Genomic DNA, 22,487 nt, shown 5'->3' with positions numbered 1-22,487 from the left:
AGTAGATGATCTCTAAGATCCATTCCAACCTCAGTTTTTCTATCACTCTATGATTCTATGAAACTTGGAGCTCTGTAAGCAGACCCTTACGGGACCAGCACTATTGAAGTCAAGAGAAATTACTCTGAATCTAAATGCAAAATTGATCAAATCTTTACAAACATACTACAAACACACTTCTGTTTTCCATTTAGATTCTTTCCTCCCATAGTGCATTCCACTCTTTCTGCCATCTGACACTCCAGATGCCGTTCAGCCACACCACTTTCTCAGCTCCCTATCTATGACATATAATCCTGTCAGCCAGACACATAGGTCAGCATCAAGTATGCAAGTACCTAAAGCAGTGAAATAACAGTCTGTCACTGCAGAAGAGACGTTATGATCAATCAGCCTAGCACTTCTTAAAAATCAGTCAGCTATCCATGAACACGTAAGGCCAATGAAAAAAAAAGTTTGGAGATCCTTATTGTTTTCCCCATCTGTCTTGGATGTGGCTGGGATAGAGTGGATTTTCTTCCTCCTAGCTGGTACAGTGCTTTGTTTTGGATTTCATATGAGAACAATGTTGATAACGCAATGATGTTTTAGTTCTTTTTGAGCAGTGCTTACGCTAAGTCAAGGACTTTTCAGCTCCTCATACTGTCCTGCCACAGAAGAGGCTGGAGATGCACAAGCTGGGAGGGGACATAGCTGGAACAGCTGATCCAAATCCCAAAGGGTTATTCCATACCATATGATGTCATGCCGAGATATAAAACTGGGGCAGGTTTGCCACAGGCTGGTAGCCCACCATGTGGGCATCAGTCAGCAAGTAGCAATCACTTCCACTTCACATTATTTGCATATTCATTCATTCATTCATCATTATTATTTTCTTTTTCTGCCTTATTAAACAGTCTTCATCTCAGCCCAAAATTTACCTTTTGCCCCCTCCTTCCCCCAGTTCTCTGTCCTATCCCACTAGAAGAGGAATGAGGGAACAGCTACATCACTTGCCTCATGTGTAAAACCAGAACACTATCACAACAAAAACTAAACACTAGACAGAGGTATCCTGTATGTCACAAAACCATATAATTACTAGCACCAAGTATGACTTGTTACTAGAGAAAGTTCAGTTTATGCAAGCACAGAGGCACTTCCCAGGAAGAACTGATTCACAGACAGGTAAAATTCCCTTTGCAAGTTAAAAAGGGGGAAAAAATCCACAACAAATAGCAGATTATGCAGGCATGACAACAATCCCCTTCAATCTCTAAGCAAAACTATGCAAGGTCAAGAATTTCATGGCACACTGATAACTGTGCACAATTTGACCAGAGTCTTTAAAAGCAAGTCAGTACTAAAGAACCAAAGCACGAGTCTTTAACTGAAGGTACAATCAGTTCAAGAGCTTGATTCATTTACTGCACCGTGCACCAGTTTAATGGATGCTTGGATTTTTGATCATCAGACATGAATGCTGTTTGGAGTATTTACTAAAAATACTAAAAACTACCACATCTGAGAACTAGAACACTGAGAATTTAATTTCATCAATCGTCACAATACACATTGCTCATCTTCAGCACTGTTGGTGAGGTTTGGACAGAAGGTCATGTTGGAAATAGGGATGAATAGTAAAGAGGACATACAAACAGAAAACTTCCACCCAATGTAAGGCAAATAGAAGTCAGTACACACAAAGTTACAAGATGGAAAGTGGTTAAAAACAGTGAAGACCCAAACCCAGTCAGATGACTCGTTACTTCCATACAAAGTGAACAGGTCAGAACTCAAAAGCAACCCAAAACCAGGATATCCATTAAAAACACTACAAACAAGCTTGCAACATAGCACAAAACTGGCTCAAGGGAAGAGTGGAATATCAGTGTTTTCAGGACATCAGAGAGTCTGCTGTGGAGCAACCACAGAGTAACACCGCATAGCAGAAAGGAGAAACTGTTGTAATGTAGCTTGTCCTACTCTTCCACCAACTTGAAGTTATCATAAACCTTGATGTTATCAAGATTAAACAAAGATTCATTAAATGTAGACTTGCTGAATGAACTCCAAAGTAACCAAATGACTTTTTATTTTCTTCAGGAGATCAGATCCTTCAGATCCTATCTTCATAAATGTCCATTTTATTTCCAAGTATTTTAGCAGTTAAGAGATACAGAAGATGACCATTTGTCTTCTTCTCCCAAGTAGCCTTTATTAAATAATCAAGTGGGTTTTAAAACAGAGCTTAAGCACATATTTTATTAGAAAAATATTATTTTCTGTGAATCCTGGATAGATGCTCCCTCTTATATTTGGAATTCCACATGCTATATTCTGAAACATATACTTTGTTACCTCTCCATAAGAAATACAAGCATTTCATACCAGCCCTATAGTTCTGTATTTTGAGCATGAAAACAGTTGGAAAAGTTTAGTTTGCTATACATTTTATATATATATACACCTCTAAATACACAAGATACTGCAATTCCTCGATTTAACACTACTCCTCTTACCAGAAGATGGTTACAAAAGAGTCCTACTTGCTGTCTTTTTTTTTTTCCTTTTTCCTTTTTTAAACAAGTTAGACTATGGTTACAAGATTCTGGATTACAAAAGGTTCAACTCTGTTAGCTTTAAAATGATAAACAGGTGATTCAGTTATGATATGCTTTGAAAGTCACATAGCTTGTAGCTCTGCCATTGTAATAAATGAGTTAAAAACCCCAACTTTGCACTTTTTACTTAAAAAAACAACTCACGTCAGAAATGCAATACAGAACATACTGAAATGGGATTTTTTTGAACAATATATAGTGTTAATAATATGTGTAAGCACTAAGAAGCAAATTTCTTCCCTTGTGATACTGCTCCAGCAACTGTTTAGCTTCTTGTCAATTTAGGACAACTAACTGGTATTGTGTGAAATGAACAGTGTATCCCAGAAGTTCTATTTCTTTAAGTAGCAGAAATGGGATTCTTCTTGTGCTCATTAAGAAGTTATTGTAACTTAAAACCCCAACTTTGTATGGTTTACTTTCTTGAAGAAAATCACATCTATGAAGATAACACTGCTATTTCTTAAGCTACCCAACAGAGCAGGTAACTACTAAATTTCCACAGGCAGAAGGCTTACAGCAAATCTTGCATATTTTCTTATGAAGAAAACAAACAAACAACCTTTAGAAGTGTTGTCAAAGCACTGCATTGTGGTTTTAAACTCAAGCAATAAAGCATGCCAGCGTTTCTTTCACCAAAATCAATCAGCAACCAAGGGAACCAGCCCTATCACTGTATTACAAAACTAGACTGTTACAGGGGGGTCCTCATTTCCCTATGCACCTTTTAAGCTAAAGACAAGTAATTCATATGTGTATTCAAAAAAGACTCAATTCAAGCACAAGAAAGTTATGGGCAACCCCTATTCCACTTTGTGTCTTAAGCAAACTCTCCTTTAGCTGGGACCTGTGCTCTTCCTTCTTCATAAAAGTTCAGATTTCAAAAATAATGAATTCTTGACATCAACACGATCTTTAAAAACATGCACAAGCCAAATGCTTTTAGATTGTTCTTTGTGCATTATTTCACTCTGTCACATCAGTACCACCCATCTTTTGGGCTATGCCTCATTTGCAGAACACAACCCATAGAACTGTTTAGAGAAAAGGGCTAAGTCCAAGCTGACAGACTCATTTAAGCTGGGAGAAATCTCTTGGGTTCACATAGTCCAACATGCTTGCTCAAGTGTCGCTAGCTAGAGCAGACTGCCCAGAAGCATGTCCAGTCAGTCTTTGAGTCTCTCCAAGTATGGTCGGTCTCTCTGGGCAACCTATTCCAGCATCTGACTACTCTTCGGAACAAAAAAGTTGTTTCTTAGTGTTCAAGGGGAGTGCCCCACTTTTTAAACTTGTATCCTGTTATTGAGAGCTACTGAGAAGAACCTGGCTCCTGCATTCCCATTCCTTCTCATCTGGTATTTATATGCAGTGGGAAGATCCCCATAACTGAAATCTTAGTCCTCCGAGCCCCTCACACATGGCCCTGTGCTTGATCCTCTCCACTAGGTTTCTATTTTTCTTGCACTAGAGAGCACAAAACTGGACAGAGTACTCCAGATACATCCTCAGCAGTGAGTAGAGAGGAAGGACTGTCTCCCTCAGTCTGCTAGCAAGGCTTCGGCCTTTGTTGCCACAAGGGTGCATTGCTGGCTCGCTTAAGGTTGTTGTCCACTAGGGACCCCAAGGTCTCAGCAAAGCCGCTTTCCTGCCAGTCAGCTCAAAGGGCATACTATTACCTTGGATTATTCCTCAGGGAACGAGACTTCACATTCTCCCTTGCTGAACAGTGAGAGTCATCATCTGTCCAGTTCTCCATCTCATTGAGCTCCCTTTGAAAGGTGGTACATCATCTGGTGTTACCAGACACCTTTCCCACTTTCACACAATTTACACACTTGCTTGAGGAGGTACTCCATCTAGAATCCAGGTCATCAATGAAGACATTTAATGGTATTTGCCCCAGTATTGAGTCAGTGCACATCACTACTGACTTGCCCCCAACTGGGCCTTGTGCCACTGACTACAGCCCCCTTCTGCCTGCTTTGGTCAGTTCTTAATCCATCTCACTTTCCACTTATCTAACCTGTACTTTATTAGTCTGTCTGTTGAAGTCAAGGTAAACAATGTGGGCTGTTCTTCTATCGCCCACAAAGCTAGTCACCTCACTTTACAAGGCAATCAATTGACCAAGCACACTTTCCCCTTCGTAAACCTATACTGACTACTCTTGATCACTTCTTTGTATTTTGTGTTTGGAAATGCTTTAGAGGAGGATTTTCTCCATTGCTTTCCCAAGAACTGAGGTGAAACTGACTGGGCTGTGGCTCCCAAAATCTTCATTCTTGTTTTTCTTGAAGATAGGAGTGATGTTTACCTTTTTTGCAGTGTACCAGAACACACCCCAGTCTCTAAGACCATTCAAAGCAATTAAGCTTGGCCTTGCAATGGCATTAGCCAACTCCCTAAACACTAAAGAGTACAACCTGTCAGGCTCATGGGCTTAAAGTATGCCTTAACCTGAAGTGTCTGAAAGTCTGGAGAGTTTCTGCTTTCAGGACCCTAGAATTCCTTGAAGATTTGCTCTTCTGGTAGAGACTGATGCAAAGAAGGCACTGAACACCTCAGCCTTCTCCATGCCATTTGTCACTAGTGTCCCTGCCCTATTTGACAGCAGGGTTAGCATTTGCTGTTTATGCACTTCTAGGATCCTTTTTTTGATGTTCTGCATGAAGCTATCCCATAGCAAACGGCCACTCTCACTCCTCAAGCCACATGCTCTTTTGCTAGACTCACAATGCAGTCATCACACATTCTGGGGCAATGAAGAAAATGCTTTCATTCAGCTACTGGCTGCTTAAGGAGCCCAGATTTTCCCAGCCTATGCTTTGTGCAGTGAAAAGCAATATACTGAAATGGTATCTTTCATGTTTTGCTCTTTAAAATATTTATACACGTGTATTTCTATTATGATCTCAAATTTCTCTATATACAGTAACATTATAGATAGGGTAGGGATACAAGAAATAAAGTACTTGGAAGCTCAAGTATGTATCAGAATCATAAAATGGCTTAGGTTGGCAGGGACCTTAGAGATCATCTACTACAACCTCCCCACAATGGGCAGGGATGCCTCTCAATTAAACTCAGATGCTCAATGCCTCATCCAACCTGAAATGTGTCGACAAAGTAAAAACTGACTACATTCTACATTAGGCAAAATAATGAATAAACTTTTGTGATTGGCAAGATGTAAAATAAAACAAGTGGTTTTCCCTGTACATTGTACTGCAGAAGTCACCTGTATGACTTGTACTTAACCCTTTTCTTCTCATGCAGCATTATAGTGTTTCCCCTCCCCTATCCCACAGAACAAACAAACAAAAAACAATCACAAATATTCCACTAGTTGTTAGAGATTGCACTTTTAAAGCACAGACTTGCCAGTCTTCTGCATTTCCAGTGTCCTATTTAAACTGTTGACATACGGAGTCTTTATTTTATGAAACTGGAAGATTTCGCCTAAGCACTTCTTTTGATGCTGGAGAAATGTTATCTGGGAAAATTACTTCAAATTCTATAATTAAGTCTCCACGTTGGTCAGGATTTTTGGGAAATGGCAAACCATATCCTATAATTCTTCTTCTCATCCCAGGCTTTACAACTTCATTTACTGTCATGGGTATGGTTCTTCCTTCTATCGTTGGCACATTGATAGAGCTGCCACACAAAGCCTAAAGAAAGATTGCATCATGAGAAAAAGAAATTGGTCAGAACTTTATGTATACCTTCAACTGAATCTGATTTAGAAAAGACTAGCATCCTAAACAGTACTTCCACTGTGTGCAGCTGACATGTCAAAATTCAAAGTGTTCCTATCCTAAAAAGGGAAGGCTTTAATTGGTCACTGAATATCACGGAATTTACCAATCCTAGGCAACGGTCACTGGAGGGTAACTGAGCTTATTTACCCTTCTAAGACTTTATTAAATAAACACAGTAGTTGAGCACAAAGGAAACTTCACTCATACTTCTCTAAATATGTACAGCTTCTCAGTTTCCAGTAGAAATTTAGATTCCTGTTCCAGTTTTTGTTTACATTGCACAGGAATACACTCTAATATAGTATCAGCCTATCTCATATCAAATTGCAGAACAATTAAGTATCTACAAGCAGAAACACATCACATTTCACAGCCATCTTATGTAAGCATTGGTGATGCTCAAAGAAAAATAAGCAACTATTTTGGTGCATCAAAACTAAAATAGCATAGGCCTTTTCCTGCTTTATGCAGTAGCTTATTTTCTTTAGTAGGGTCTCTGATAGTAACATTTTGATTCCTCCATCTTCATCTGAATCTGCACACTTCATCTATATTGATAACATCCAATTTGCATAACAATGTAATGTCTAAATGGGCTTTTATTCATGAAGGATCTGTATTATCCACATCCACATTAAATACCGTTTTTTCTTCCTCATTCTATTTGAGGTGCTTTACATAAGTGAAAATACATCTGAAGTTAAGAATCTTATAATGCAAACAAGAATTTATTTATCCACTTAAAGCTAGTTAAGAAAAAAAAGCATCACACTCAGCTACACTGTTTTAAATAATGACCATGTCAAGACTGCAGATCCTTAAGAACTCTGCTCAATTGTCTCTTTTATTTTTCTATTTGAAAGTCAATGTGTTTTGACTTGGAATGGAATTTTTAAAAGCCACACCACTTTTGTTGTTATATATAGTGCCTATAACACCTGTTCACCATAATTTATCCTCATGAAATCAATCTCTATGTACTTTGAAACCACATTGAAATAAGACATATAAAGGCAGACTTCAAATCTGCTGGCAACACAAATACTAGGACCTTTCTACTTTTACCCTATAGAAATAGCAATCATATACTATGCTCCTCACTGCTGTAATATCTGATGTATTTCATTATATTTGTGCTTGTTACTTCAGCCTAATGCATTTAGTTACTATTTAGCTGTAATATATTTCTTGAAACACTCAATTTCTACCAAAACACTTAACTGCTTCCACTTAACTGTGCTCTGCAGTCAGATGCTGACTTCACAAGAGTGAAATTATTTTAAAATACAAACCACAAAACTTTACTGATGCCATACAGCTTCTGCAGCATAGTCACTCTACCACATCATAAGGTTTTAACATTTAGAGTTCTCCCAAAATCAAAACCTACCTCTCTTAAGCTGATTTTAACAGGATAGATAATATTTGATCCATCTCTCTTGAAGTGAGAGTGAGGTTTATCTTTGATGATAAAAACAATATCAGCTGGAATTGTGTTGGGAGTTTCATCGCCTTCTTTTGGAAAAGTGATTTTGGTGCCTTCCTTCCATCCTCTTTTTATCTCAATAGTAAGAATTTTGTCCTCTGTTCGGACACTCCTGCCATCTGGGTTAAGCCTTTTACGTGAAATCCTCATCCTCTTTGTGCAGCCATGATAGATCTCTTCCAATGACACTTTAAGTTCATGGATTACAGGAGGATCTTGTTTACGACGCAACTGGCTACCAACTGTATTCCTTTCCCTTGGAAAGCCATTCATACTAAAACTAGTGAATGATCCAAATGGATCACCATCCACCTCCATGTCTTCAGTGTCTCTGCCACCAGGCATCCTCCTTCCAAAGAAGATCTCAAAAGGATTTGTGCCGCCAAAGAAAGCTGCAAATGTAGCATGTGGGTCACCATGGAAGGAGTACCGGAAAGTACCACCCTGTCCGTCAGGTCCTCCAGCTCCTCCTTTCAGGCCTAAATAAGACAAAAAAGTAAAGTTAAAACAAAATCAAGTATTTGTATAACCTTTTCTGTTGTAAAGTGTAACAGTATCAGAACCAGTGAGTCAAAGAGGTATCCGGAGTAGTGTGAAAGGTCTAGTGTTCAATGAGGACTCAACATCAGGCTACGCAGTACCAACTAGCAATCCAATAGTTTGAACAGCAGCAAAGTTGCTGAAGCTCTAAAATTACTCCTACTTCAGAACAAGTATTGACAGTGCCCATTTTATTTCAAACGATTTAAGCCAGTTATTCAAAGAATTAGCATCTTAAAAGAGAAGACATGTCTGCTTGACTTGACTTTTTCCTGTTCTGCAAAGTCTGTTGTAAATTGCATCCCTCTTCAAGATCACCTCTGGGAAAAACTATGCGGTATGGTATCTCCATGGCTCAGCTTTAAGTCAGTGTTTATTAGCTTTACCTGTTTTCTTGCAGTTCAGTTTGGCTAAAAGGTAACATGTCAATAGTCAAGCAGCCACACGCTTACTTTTTGTTCAATACAGAAACTCAAACATATTGCAGCTTGCATTCCTATAATGTAAAACAGCTAAAAAAATTGGGAACTCTTTCCAATGAGAACACAACTGAAAATACCTTGGACATACCTAAGACCCATTTGAATAAAGAAATCTTATATGTAATGTTGTCATCTTCGTGCAAAAAAATCAGTGTTCTCCAATAGCTTTGTTCTTTCTCTTTTTCTTTCCCCAAAAGGAGAGATCTCCATCTCTCTTCTTCTTGATCATACTTTCCTTAAAATTCTCACTGGATGGTTCCTTATACTTATGCTTTCTCATTCCAAATCTAGCTAAAAATCAATTTTCTTAAATGCCTCTTTCCAAACAGATGACCTCTAAATATTTTCTTGGAATAGTTATTGCTCCCCTGCAATGACCATTTCAGGATACCTTTCAAACCTTTAGGATAAAAGACTGAATGTCTTCTTACAGGACTTTCATTTAAAAGATTAGAATGTTTGGTTATTTGTATTTTCTAAATCTTACAGCAGCTCAATACTACAGCTGCTATTTGACTTTCATAGCCATAAAAATGTAGAGACTTACACCAACAAGTACGCATGCTCTAAATCTGAAAGAGGAAGGGAGTGGTGTTTGTCTCATTGTTTTAGACCTTCTGTGAATAAGCTTGATACTGGTTATCAGTAACAACAGTGATGGACATCAGAGTTTTCCTCATCTCAATACCAGACCAGTACCTCCGTATCTCACAGTATTGCTGCTGTAAAGCTAGGAGGTCAGAGGATTCAACCTGTGATAGTAAAAAGACACTTCCTTAAACAGTCAGAAGTTACTGAAGGTACATTAAGTCTCTGTACGTAAAATCACTGAGGTTTCCTCCTTCCTCGAATCCCCTGCATTTCTCTCTTAACTATTAGTTACACTCTTAGATGCAACTGAAGAGCTCAGAGAGCAACTGAGGCTCATTAAGAGGTATTTCCAGATTCACCATTCTAAAACCTCATACTTTGATTTAGTTTTATACCTCAAATAAGGAGCAACATATGTTTCAAACCTCTCTCTTCAAGGACCTCATACTAGGATGCCAAGGGCTGTATTACTTTATATGCTTTACTTCAAGCTCCTTCTCTCAAGTGACTAAAATGGTATTTTGGGAAACTAGTTGAGATGAGCTGCTGTACTGACACCCAAAATACAAATGAATCCACAGAGTAAACAGTTACCATGAATCACAGAAATGAGGCAGAGTAAAAAGTGAGAATGCAAAAAACTCAAGAGGTCTCTGGTATCTACATAAGCACTTTTCCCCCTAGAATGTTTCAGTAGCAGTACTATAGCTTTGAACATATGCAAATAGAACAAAAGACAAAAAAGCATGCATCCTCTGTAAAAAAACAAAACTTCTTCTACATGAACTTATGAATGTTAACAATTTTATCAAGTGCTATGGATGACAGAGAGCAAATTTTATTATGTAGTCACAAGAACACACAGTTTTTCCTATAAGACTGCTATTTAGGTGCCCTCCTTAATATTAGTAAAATAACAACAACAACAACAAACCCCTAACAAACAAACAAAAAAAAAATAATGGCCCCAAGTGAATGGCAATGAATGACTGAACCTACTTGTCACAAAGGAAGTAATTACTCCATGTGGAATTTCTGATACCAAATATTTAAGGGAAGTATATTAATGACTTCCTCTGTTTCTCAATCATAAGACTGAAAGTCATTCTGGTAAAAAAAAAAAACAACAAAAAACCAACAAACCCCAAACAACCAAAAAATCAAAAATACTCCAACTCAACACAAGCTACCAACACCCCGCCTCCCCCACTTATACTCTTCAGATAACCATTTTAGGATAAATATGAGATATTTCTGAAGCCTCATTCTCTTGGCATGTTATCACTGTTTACAATTAAAGCTAAAAAATTGTTCTGGTATTTCATGACATCAGCCAAATTCTTTCCTCTCCAGGCAAGAAGCCAAGGACAACTACAGACTGGACACCTGGGCTTCTGCTTGGGACTGACCTGCCTCAGTTAAGCAGCTTGTCCTTCAGTAAAATTTTAAGAGAAGAACATATCTCTTTTCAACTTCACTTCAAAAAAGTGCTATGGCAAGGGAATACAGCAATAAGAGACCTCAAAAAGTTTTTCTATTCAGGAACATTTTGCCTGTCAAGTATTTGGAATTAAAAACAAAACAAGCAAATAACCAAACACCAAACTAAACTCCCAACCATAAAACCACGTTAAAATAATTAAAACTAGATCAACATTAAAACTCTGTAATATATTTCACATGAAAAAAGCTGAGCCAAAGCTCCAAGTGAGAGAAATACACTGCCTAAAAATCAATATATATTGTGTTTTCATTCATCATCTATGTTTATCTTGCTTCATGCAACATAATGATATCAACTAATCAGAGACAGACATACCTTCCTCTCCAAACTGATCATAAATGTCTCTCTTCTTGGGATCGCTCAGCACTTCGTAAGCTTCTGCAATCTCTTTGAATTTTTCCTCTGCATGGGGAGATTTGTTCTTATCTGGATGCCATTTCAGTGCTTGTTTTCTGTAAGCCTTTTTTATATCCTCTTCAGAAGCCCCTTTTTCAATTCCCAGGATAGAATAATAATCTTTCCCCATCCTGAGTGCTGGACGAATTCAGATTTTCTTTGCTGAAAGAAACGGTGTCCAGTGTCTTAGCAACAAAGAGATGCTAGAGAAGGAAAAATAGAAATCAAATTCAGAACTGAAACAAACAGAACTGTTAAAAAGCAACAAACTCTCCGATACGTTAAAGAAACACTAGACAGCTTCTCCGTACTTCATTCCTTCCCCTGCTACTCATTTATAAATAATCATGCACACTGGACAAGACCCAGCCCTCTTCAGGGCCCTCCCACCTACAGTACATGTCCCCGCTCTTTCTAGAACAACACATAATAGAGGACGTCACTTCTCCGCCTCCCCCAGCTGAGCAGCCTGCACAGCTTGCACTGTCTCTCTCACGTACAAGCATGCGCACACTGAGAAAACGCTGAAACTATTTCCTCACTTCTCAAGCAGCTAGAAACTTTAAAAGTTTAAGTGTGATACAGTGCCTTTCACCACAGAGCTGAATCAACTCAGCACTAAAGGCATAAGGGCCTCAGCAGAAATGAAGTAGCTCACAGAAAGCAATTACAGCATTTTATTTCATAGATGCTGTACATGGAACTGTTTTCCAAATATATCAGTATGGTTTTGTGCCCATTCCAGCAAAGACTACTACCAATTGTATTAGACCCAAGTTTAACTACGAAACTTCAGAAAGAGTAATTTTATTTCTTTAAAAATAATATTAAGCCACCCTCAACCACAGCTGACTGCAGCCACATGCTACTCAGCAGCAGGAAATCAAATCTGAGCAACAAATGCCACTTCATTCACCACAACTGAGGCCACTCCATTAACATAGACCAAAACTCCTGTCTTCCACCCTAGCCCCTTCTTACACAGGAGGCAATATCAAGACTATTAAACAAGGATGGCAACATATCAAGCAAACATCTTTCTTCTAATAAGAAAATGACAGAAAAATATCTGTTTTTTTCCACATTTGTTTTAAAATACATAATGCAGATTTTACTAATGAAATATTTCTCATGCTCTGCAGAGAGCATGGTATGAGCATGGCTGAAACCTGTAAGATTTCTTTTGGATCTTAGTTACAGGTATGTTAGCTCTACTTGTCTGCATGGCAGTAAACTTCAATTAACACAGCTTGGGAGGAAAAAAAAATTGTTCTACACGAAGTACTGAAATACACCTATTGTGGTAATATATAGACACTACCTGTACGAAGACATTTCTAGGCTCTATTATGAAATTACTTTTATGAAGACAATTGGGTTCAACTACCTTCCTTCTTACGATAAAAAAAAAGTTTAAGAAATGCAGCATATGGCACCCAAGGGAGCATTATGCTCAAGTGGAGAATACCAACCTTCTGATTCATATCTGTTCTCCAATTTCTGTATCAGAATTTACTAGATTTCCTCAATATAGCCAATATTTGCCCCCCCCTGCCCCCACCTTTTTTTGTTTGGGTTTTTTTTAAAAACATTCTCCTTGGAGTAGGAGTGGGAAAGATGACAGAATAAAGATGAGATTTCACCACCATATTTGAGAAGGAACCTTTGCACATCTGTAGTTATTTTAATTGCAGCAGAAGCCAGAGTTTTGAAAGAAGGCATTGGTTCCCCTTGACATGAAAGCTCTCAAGACTTACTTTCATTTTTGGAACACTGGAAGTCTCAAGGTTACAGAATCAGCAATCAGTTGAAAGAGGAACTTGTTGTTGCTGACCTCCAATGGAATAAAGCTAATCTTTTACAGATCACCCTTTTGTTTTATCTTTCTTTTAAAAGTGCTAATTTTGTTGATTATTAGCATTGTTTGGAGATGCATATCCTAAACTTGTCATTTTCCCCACTACTGAGTTCTGAAAGCAGTAGTTATGCTACCACCCTCTAAGAAGCAACTTCACCTAAATGTTTTAGTGGGCAATTTTAAGCTTACTACACTGAAGATATGGTTGCAAATATGACATATCACCATCCAAACCCAGCAGTTACAGCACTCTGAACAGCAAACTTACTTCATCACTATCAACACAATAGAATTTAAAGCAGCCTTAAATTCTCTTGCAAAACTAGCAGTACAAAGAGTTATGCTAAGCTGTGCTTTCACAGCATGGTTTGAACAACATCTAGTAGTGTCCTAACTTACAGTACTTGAAGTACTCACAGCAGTGAGCGTCCAAGGAGACCCTCATGATACTTGTGTCACTATGCTGTCATATAATATAACTCTCAGGACAGCAATAACTTAGACTTGTTTCAGGACTGTATTTTTCATTAAGTTTTTCAAAACCTCTGGTCAGCTGTAAGTGGCTAGTTTAAAAAACAAGGTCTCCTCCCATAATGCACACTCCTTTTTCTCCATGCTAAGACCTTTTTCTAGGACATACAATTAGGCTGTAGTTCCTCTCACATGCTTATGGAGCTCTTTAAGCAATTTGTAATAGATTGAGAGATTTGGCTGTCTTAGATTTAGTGAAAACTTTTTATTATTATTAAAAGCCTAGCATGCACTTCTAGTGCATCTTGAGTGCTTCTGGAAATAAAAGTATAGCAAACTGTCCTATCTTTCAAGGATAGCTGCTAGATTTTCACAATTATATCTGATCTTTGTAATTCTTTATTGTTACTTTTATTCAGTATTCTTTTTCAACTATTCACAAAAGAAAATTCTTTATGTATTCTCCACAGCGAGGACTTCAGGCATTGCAGTTCCATCAAATAGACACAGATAAACAGAAAACAAAGCAGCTTTTTAAAAGATAATCATATATTTAGTTTTACCACTATAGTCCTATTTTCTCTGTTAGCATACACATCTAGAACTGGTAGCATCAAAATAAATTCTAGATTGTGAAGAGATTCCATTTCCAATATGTCTCAATAAGTGTTTCAGATTTTGTTTAAATGTCTGAATTAGTGTCCCCTAAAAAAACAGATGAAGTCATCACCTAGTATGTGACAGATGAACTAATGCAGACAACTACTTCTTTTAGAATTTTCTGCATTTCTATGTTGAGGACACCAGAGGGTGTTTTGTGAGTAAATCCATTTAGCATAATTGTTGCATTTTAGTCACCTCTTACTTCAGACATGGACATCTTGTGTCCAAGTACCACGAAGCTCATACATAGTTCTAACTGCAGCATCTTCAGCTGTATGCTCATTCTGCATTTGAATTTCTAACTTTTACTAAAAGAAAGGGTGGTTACTATACTTTTGTTTGTTTAGGAAGCATTAACAGCACACAACCTGATAGATCCTACGTAGCCAAGGCTGGCCTCAGATGTGACATTCCTGCAATTTACTCCTTATCAGGAGCAAGCTGATAAACTATGTATCTGTAAAATCAGTAAGGCCACAATTTAAGACTTTTATTAGGAGTCCTTCTGAATGAGTATAAGCAACTTCTCAGAGATACAAATCCAGTAATGCACTTAGCTGCAACACCACCTCAAAAATATAATAGCTTTTTTTAAAAGCCTATCAATTAGCTATCTTTTGGGAGCTGATTCTACCATATTAACTTTTTTCTGATGTATCACACTATGATGCAATTAACCATCTAGGTCACTGGATCTTTGTTTAAATAGCCTTAGAATACAATAGTTCAATTCCACTTTGGGCATACAGATTAAAAAAGGTTTCATCATTAATGTAGTGCCAAACAGTATCTATGAAGCTGCTGCTTATAGTCAACTCTGCAAACCAATGTTCTGCCAAACTAGGCAGTTTTAGACACATCTTCCTGTTCTTACAACCAACTGTATATAGTACTCCTTATATATACTAAGAAAGGTCTGTACTTGGTCAGTGATCCCTTACATCATTGTTATTTGTTACAGTCCAAATAAAACAAACAAAACCCACTCCCTCTCCTCCAAAAGCAAGCAACCAAAAAACAACACAAACCCAAAAGAAATCAACACATAAAATGGAAATTTCAGTTCCAGCTTTGTCAACTAGGAAAAAAACCCAAAAACCTGGTGTGTATTCAACTGTAATACATTATTTTAAAAAGCTGAGGAGATAATTTATTAAAAAAAATTCTCAGGTAGACTGAATGAAATTTTGGAACCATATAGAATTTGCCTAACACAACTCCACTATAGTTTACAAGGCATTTTCTATGTTCTTTGATCAAAACCAAGAAAGTGACACTCCATTTTGTAAAATAAGACTCCCTTTTAAAATCTAAAAATGTTTATGAAATATACACTAGAGAGCTGGAAATTCCTCTTTCAACATTTCACCTTCAATCCTGAGCATGAGTTTGGAGATTCATATTCTGCATTCCACTTGAGCTAGTATTTCAGTGAAATAACTGTTGCTTAAAAAAAATACTGTTGCCATTATTCTAACAACCATAGTTTGATGCACATACATGGACAAGTGCTACATATCGGAAGTCTGGCAGAACAAGGTCATACCACCTCCAGGTCTCAGACCAGTTGCACTGATAACACTAACCTGGGATTAGATAATTTCTCTAAAAAAGCCTTTGTAAGAACAATCCAAATAAAGGAAGCAGTCACAGTAATAGTTACGCTGATCTCAAACTCTAGATTAATTATAATTTAGCACCAGTATAAGGTCATTTTAAGGAAAAGCTTTGAAGTGTAACAGTGTCATTATTCCCTGAAGTATCTGAAGTTGAATAACTTATTATTTCCTTTAATTAAGCAATTTCTCACTTACTAATCTCTGAAACAAAGCTGAAGAAGACAGGAGTAGATCACAGAACATGTTAAAGAGCAAACAAAACCACAAAGGCAAATTCCAGACAGATCACAACTATAAATACACATATGCACGTAAATGTCAAGGCAGAGGAGCCAAATCCCTCCCCATAAAAAGCTCTTTCACAATTAAGTGCAATATTTGCAAATGCACATTAATTGTTTAAATTGGCATTTATCTGCAATGAGTTGAAGACAGCACATCCACAAACAGAAGCAACATTTCCTATAAGATCATCCGTTATTTTCCCAGAGAAAAAAATTTGACAATGACTTTTCTCCTCACAATCTTTAACTGCATGCAGTTGCTGACTGAGCTATGCTTATACTTCCAGACTGTGAATAAGACCTTCTACTGCAAAACCCATTTCTTAACTCATCACTTTCTGTAGGTAGCATTGTGTAAAGAAATAAATTTCAGTTTACAACAGAAGCAACAAATAGATACAATTAAAAAGTTTCAACTAACAGAAAATACATCTAATAATGAAACCTGCAGAGTGTAATAGTTCTTTCTAATCACTCAATGGCCCTAAAAGTTTCATTTAGTCATGTACTTCATACCCAAGTAACTACCCACATTTATATAATTCTTACTTCTGTTCTCTACAGAAACATGCTACTACTATGATGGAAGTAAAAAAGTTCGTTGTACATAAAGCTTCTGGGGCTGGTTTTATACATGTAAATAAGTAAATCAAGAAAAAAAGTCATATACCACACACACACAAATGAAAACATTTTTAAAACCAGATATAGTTACAACAGACAATAACATTAGCTTTGTTAAACAACATACTTCATTATCTAGGCATGCTGATTTTATATTTTCATATTGTATACCTTGTCTTTGAGACGCTATTTGTAAAATATTTCACACTGAAATGCACTGCAAAGCATTTTTCCAGTTTGTGTCCTACACACATGATAATTCCTCTCCTGAAGCACATGCAGCAGTGCAATTTAATGCAATTCACTGACAATTGAAGCTTACATTTAAAAGACTTGCAGACTTTATTTCCTCCAAAGTTAAAAAATAAGAAATGCAATGAAATATATATAGCCATGCTATACAAAAATAAATCCCTCTCTAAGGGAAGCCAGTTAAGTCACTATGAAACATTAATTCATAGGACATATACCTACTATATTTTCTATACTTAAAAGTTGAATACATTATCCAGAAAGATCTGGTCTGATTATTTTTGGTTCAAACAAATTCACTGTATTTAAGTTATATCAGTTCTAGTCTTTTTTTCCTATTTTATATACAGGCAGCATCCCTTCTGAAATAAAATTTCTAATATTATTGGAATATACACACAGTTATACCTCTGTGGAAAAGTTCACTTTAAATAAGCATTCCAGAAGTTAACATGAATTTACAGGTCAAGCATACTGCTATCACACAGAGATATACTGTTACCACTTCTGAACTTTCAAATGCAATTTTTAAGCCTGTGATTCATACAGCCATCAATTTTATTTGGAAAGTCTGCATGACAAGACAGCAGGCACTGTTAGCAATTTGGGTATTTTTAATGAGCATTATTTTTCCTGGTATTTCTGTAACAATAGAACAGAAGCTATAAATGCTAGCACAACTGAAAATGTCCATTATATTTTCACAGTAAAACTTAGCACCATTTATCATACGTTTGGTTACAGGGTTACACTCTTCCCCTCAGAAAATTTTGTATTATGCCCTACACAGAAGTACACACAACACAAGAAAAACACGAAACAGCTAGTCTAGATTAGTTTTTATATTAAACATGTTTACAATTGCCTTCAGAACCCTGACTAGGACACTAACAGCACATCCACAGTGATCCATCATTGCAACATAGCAAACTTACATGTCATTCACATAAAGAATTTCTTTCTCATACCTGAGTCCTGCCTGCTAAGTCACAATCTCTACTGCAGCTGAAGAATTTTCCAAATTTAACTTTCCACTGTGAGAAGAAATTAGTATCTCCTTGCAAGTAGACACAGTTATTAAGATTCTGCTATCATGTGTTGCAAGCAACTCCTCCTTGCCTTTCAAGGTTGATTAGATTGCACATAGAAAAACAAAAGCATACCTCCAAATTGTACTAGCACAAAGCAACACATGAGGCCAAGTATTTTCGCCTACATATTCAGGCTTGCCTGGTAGGAAAGAACAGAGATTCTGAAAGCGCTTTTCAATTCTTTGCTCAGAATCAGTGTCCATTTCAATTCTCATCCACATAAGATTCTCTAAAAGGATTCTTCTTCAGAACAAAGTGATTGGTCAACCAGGAAAAATGCTAATCATGTAAAATTTTTAACAGGGTTCTTCACATTACTATGTCTATTTACCACAGCTGCTATTACAAACTTCAAGTCACAACATTGTTGCCATATGTATTTACTGAAGCGTACAATATTGGCAAGGAGAAGTATCTTTTTGTCATTACCAAAAAGATCAAATTCCAAAAAAAAAGCTGAAATAGTGTTTCTTACAAGGAAATGTTCTGTTTTGACAAATCCTGTACAATTTGTTACAAAGTTATCAGTTTGGGGCAAAGACAGATAAAAGCAAGTATAGTAGTTCAAGTTCCTCTCCATTTGACATATAAGAACAATTTTTTGTCCTAACTCCTTTTGGTATAGAATACTCTCAGACAGCAACTTAGCCCCAAACTCAAGTAATTCTATCCTGAAACGGCCCATATGTAAATGAAGAGTCAGTCTTAATCACACATTTATCACACTGTACCAGCCAGGTTTCTGACTCCAGTACCATCAGCCTTCCACATTGATTATATAACAAGATATTTAATATGATTAAGAGTTTAAGCCTTTGTGATTGTTCACAGTTTCCCCCCATCATTAGTTGCCTTTTATTTGATTGTATCAAGTTTTACAGCCTTTCCAGCAATTGTTTTAAGAAACAACATACTACTGCAGTACAAGTCTTTCAGATTCTAAAGACATTTTCAGTAGTCACACAGGAATATTATATATATGCCATAGGCTTCCATGATAATCTGTTCTCTAAACATGAAGAGTATACCACAAAACAGAAATTGTTTATGAAAGTTTGAAAAAAAAAGTACCGATTAATACTGATCAGTATCAAAAAGAAAACAAGAATGCAAAATATGTGTTCGGAGATAATAGGAAAGGAATAGAGAACAAATCCCATTAGAACAGTGTAGTCCCAATATCGTATCTACACCATAACACCATGTAGTTCTGCTCCTCTCAACTCCTGCAAACCAAGTATGATATTAAAAAACAAACTCTACTATTTTTGAAAGATCATCAAGAACAGAGGAGATGTCTGAGGACTGGAAGAGAGTCACTGTCACTCCAGTCTTTAAAAAGGGCAAAAAGGAGGACACAGGCAACTGCAGACCAGTCAGCCTCCCTTCCATCACTGGATAGGTGATGGAGCAGCTCGTTCCAGAGAGCAAGAAAAGAGGATCATAAAGAGTAACCAGCATGGATTGCCTGAGGGAGATCTTGCTTGACTAATATGATAGCCTTCTATGAAGACATAGCCAAACAGAAAAAAGGAGAGCAGTGGATATCATCCACCTTGACTTCAGCAAGGCTTCTGATACTGCCTCCCATAACATCCTTGTAGGTAAACTTAAGAACAGAGGGTTAGATGATTGGACCGTGAGGTGGACTGTTAACTGGCTCAACAGCAGAGTTCAGAGATGTGATCAGCAGCACAGAGCCTGTGGCCAGCAGTGTTCCCCAGACATCAGTACAAGGTCCAGTTTTGTTCAGTATCTACCCCTGGATGAGGGGACTGAGTTTACCCTCAGCAAGTTCACTGATGATACAAAACTGGGGTGGGTAGCTGACACATGGGAAGGCTGTGCTGCCATTCAGTGAGACCTGGACAGGCTGGAGAGCTATAAAAGGGCAAATCTCGTGAAGCTCAGTAAGGACAAGTGCAGAGTCCTGCATGTGGGGAGGAATAACACCAGGGACCACTACAGACTAGGTGTCATCCTGCTAGAAAGCAGCTCCACAGAGAAAGATCTTGGAGTGCTAGTGGACAAGAAGTTCTCCATGGGACAGCAATGTGACTTTGTGGCCAAGACAGCCAACAGCATCCTAAGGTGCATTACAAAGCATGTCCAGCAGATCTAGAGAGGTTCTTCTCCACTTCTACTCTGCCCTGGTGAGACCATATCTGGACTACTGTACCCAGTTTTGGGCTGTCCAATTTCAGAGAGGCAGGGATATGCTGGAGAGAGCCCAACAGAGAGCTACAAGAATGACTGTGGGACTTAAACATCTTTCCTATGAAGAAAAACTGAGAGAACGGAGGATGTTCAGTCTAGTGAAGAAAAGTCTGCGAGGAGATTTTACCAAGGTCTATAAATATCTGAGAGATGAATATCAAGATGAAGGTGACTGTCTCTTTGGCAGCACCTGGTGACAAGCAACAACGGGTATGAGCTAGAACACAGGAAGCCCCACCTCAACATGAGGACACACTTTACAGTGAGAGTGAGAGAGTTCTGGACAAAGGTTGTGGAGTCTCCTTGAGACTTTCAAAACCTGCCTCTATGCATTCCTACGTGGCCTGCCCTAGGTGATCCTGCTTTAGCAGGGGAGCTGGACTTGATCTCTGGAGGTCACTTCAAACCTCTTACATTCGATGATTCCATGTGAGAAGCAATTGAAGAGGCTTGAGTTATTCAGCCTATAAAAAAAGAAGTTACAAAGGTCTACAAGGTCTAAAAACGATGAGAAAGGAGGAGGGGAGAAGGCATGAACTGTTCATTATCTGCTCCAATCTGAGCCAGGGACACCACATGCAATTGGCAAAAGTTCAGTTTCAACAATAAAATTAAGAAGGTCTACAAGTTCCAGAAGTGGTAGAATTCCCTGACAAAGGACACTAGAAACTCAAAAATCTTTCAGTATGATACTGAAAAAATACCACAGAAGGGACCCACTGCAAGTTTCTCAACACTCCAGGAGTTGCCATAGGTAGAACTATTTAGGCTAGGAAGGTGAAAAGAGGACCAAGTGTTTGCTCTAGTCTACCTTCCCCTGAAGTATTTAATTACAGACACTTTCATATACAAATTTCTGGGATAGACAGACCACTTAATGGACACCAGTTCAGCATTCCACAGATGAGCACCCTCACTAGATTAAGTAAATTTTCAATATAATTTGATTCATCCACTTCCATGTTCTACAGAATTGCCACTTTCTAACACAAGTTAAAGTGTGAGCATTGGCCATTATATAAAGCAGCCTCAATGACACAAAAATGATGTCCAAACTCATGAATTCAGCCAAGTGCCTGAGGTTTGTTCCAATTAACATATTAGATGAAAAGAGTGTGAGTACTCACTATCCTAGCCTGCTTGCTTGTCATATAAACTGGAGTATTGCTTTGTATATGATTTAAAAAAACAAAATCATTCAAATCATTCAACTCATTCATTAGTACTGCCAAGGAGGACTGCTGGCAGCTTTTATGCTTTGAGTTTTTTGGGGCCTGGTGTCTTGTTCATTTTGGGGGATTATGTTATTTTCCTGTGGAGTTTTTAAGTGCATGTGCACAACATATATGTTACTTAAAACTGACCTCCAAATACCAAAGGTTGAGTTGCAGGGGTTGCTACACGCTGCCTCTTCTGTCTCCTGCCACCTCTCCACCAGCTCCTATGCAATAACATATCATAGAATCATAGAACCAACCAGGTTGGAAGAGACCTCCAAGATCATCCAGGCCAATCTATCACCCAGCCCTAGCCAGTCAACTAGACCATGGCACTAAGTGCCTCATCCAGGCTTTTCTTGAACACCTCCAGGGATGGTGACTCCATCACCTCCCTGGGCAGCCCATTCCAATGGGAAATCACTCTCTGTGAAGAACTTCCTCCTAACATCCAGCCTATACCTACCCTGGCACAACTTAAGACTGTGTCCCCTTGTTCTATTGCTGGTTGCCTAGGAGAAGAGGCCACCCCCCACCTGGCTACAATGCCCCTTCAGGTAGTTGTAGACAGTAATAAGATCACCCCTGAGCCTCCTCTTCTCCAGGCTAAACAACCCCAGCTCCCTCAGCCTCTCCTCAGGGTTTGTGTTCCAGGCCCTTCACCAGCTTTGTTGCCCTTCTCTGGACATGCTCCAGCACCTCAACATCTTTCTTGAATTGAGGGGCCCAGAACTGGACACAGTACTCAAGGTGTGGCCTGACCAGTGCTGAGTACAGGGGAAGAATAACCTCCCTTGTCCTACTGGCCACACTGTTCCTGATGCC

General features: G+C 38.1%; 1 protein-coding gene across 1 annotated transcript in view; it reads right to left on the bottom strand.

Annotated features, from left to right (window-relative positions):
* Window positions 1–1,507: 1,507 nt before the first annotated feature.
* The window catches only part of DNAJB4 (DnaJ heat shock protein family (Hsp40) member B4), a 28,375-nt gene continuing 7,395 nt past the window's right edge, over window positions 1,508–22,487 (bottom strand). Inside the window, exons 2-4 of the mRNA XM_064147846.1 lie at window positions 11,286–11,569; window positions 7,758–8,332; window positions 1,508–6,277 (exon numbers count right to left, since the gene is read on the bottom strand). Coding sequence (XP_064003916.1) covers window positions 6,044–6,277; window positions 7,758–8,332; window positions 11,286–11,496 — 1,020 coding nt within the window. The 5' untranslated portion in view covers window positions 11,497–11,569 and the 3' untranslated portion in view covers window positions 1,508–6,043. The remainder of the gene's footprint in view (window positions 6,278–7,757; window positions 8,333–11,285; window positions 11,570–22,487) is intronic.

Source organism: Pogoniulus pusillus, chromosome 8 (genome assembly GCF_015220805.1).
Source record: "Pogoniulus pusillus isolate bPogPus1 chromosome 8, bPogPus1.pri, whole genome shotgun sequence".
Lineage (NCBI taxonomy): Eukaryota > Metazoa > Chordata > Aves > Piciformes > Lybiidae > Pogoniulus > Pogoniulus pusillus.
Note: the sequence above shows the minus strand (reverse complement) of the source record. Positions and strands in the feature narration are given on the sequence as shown.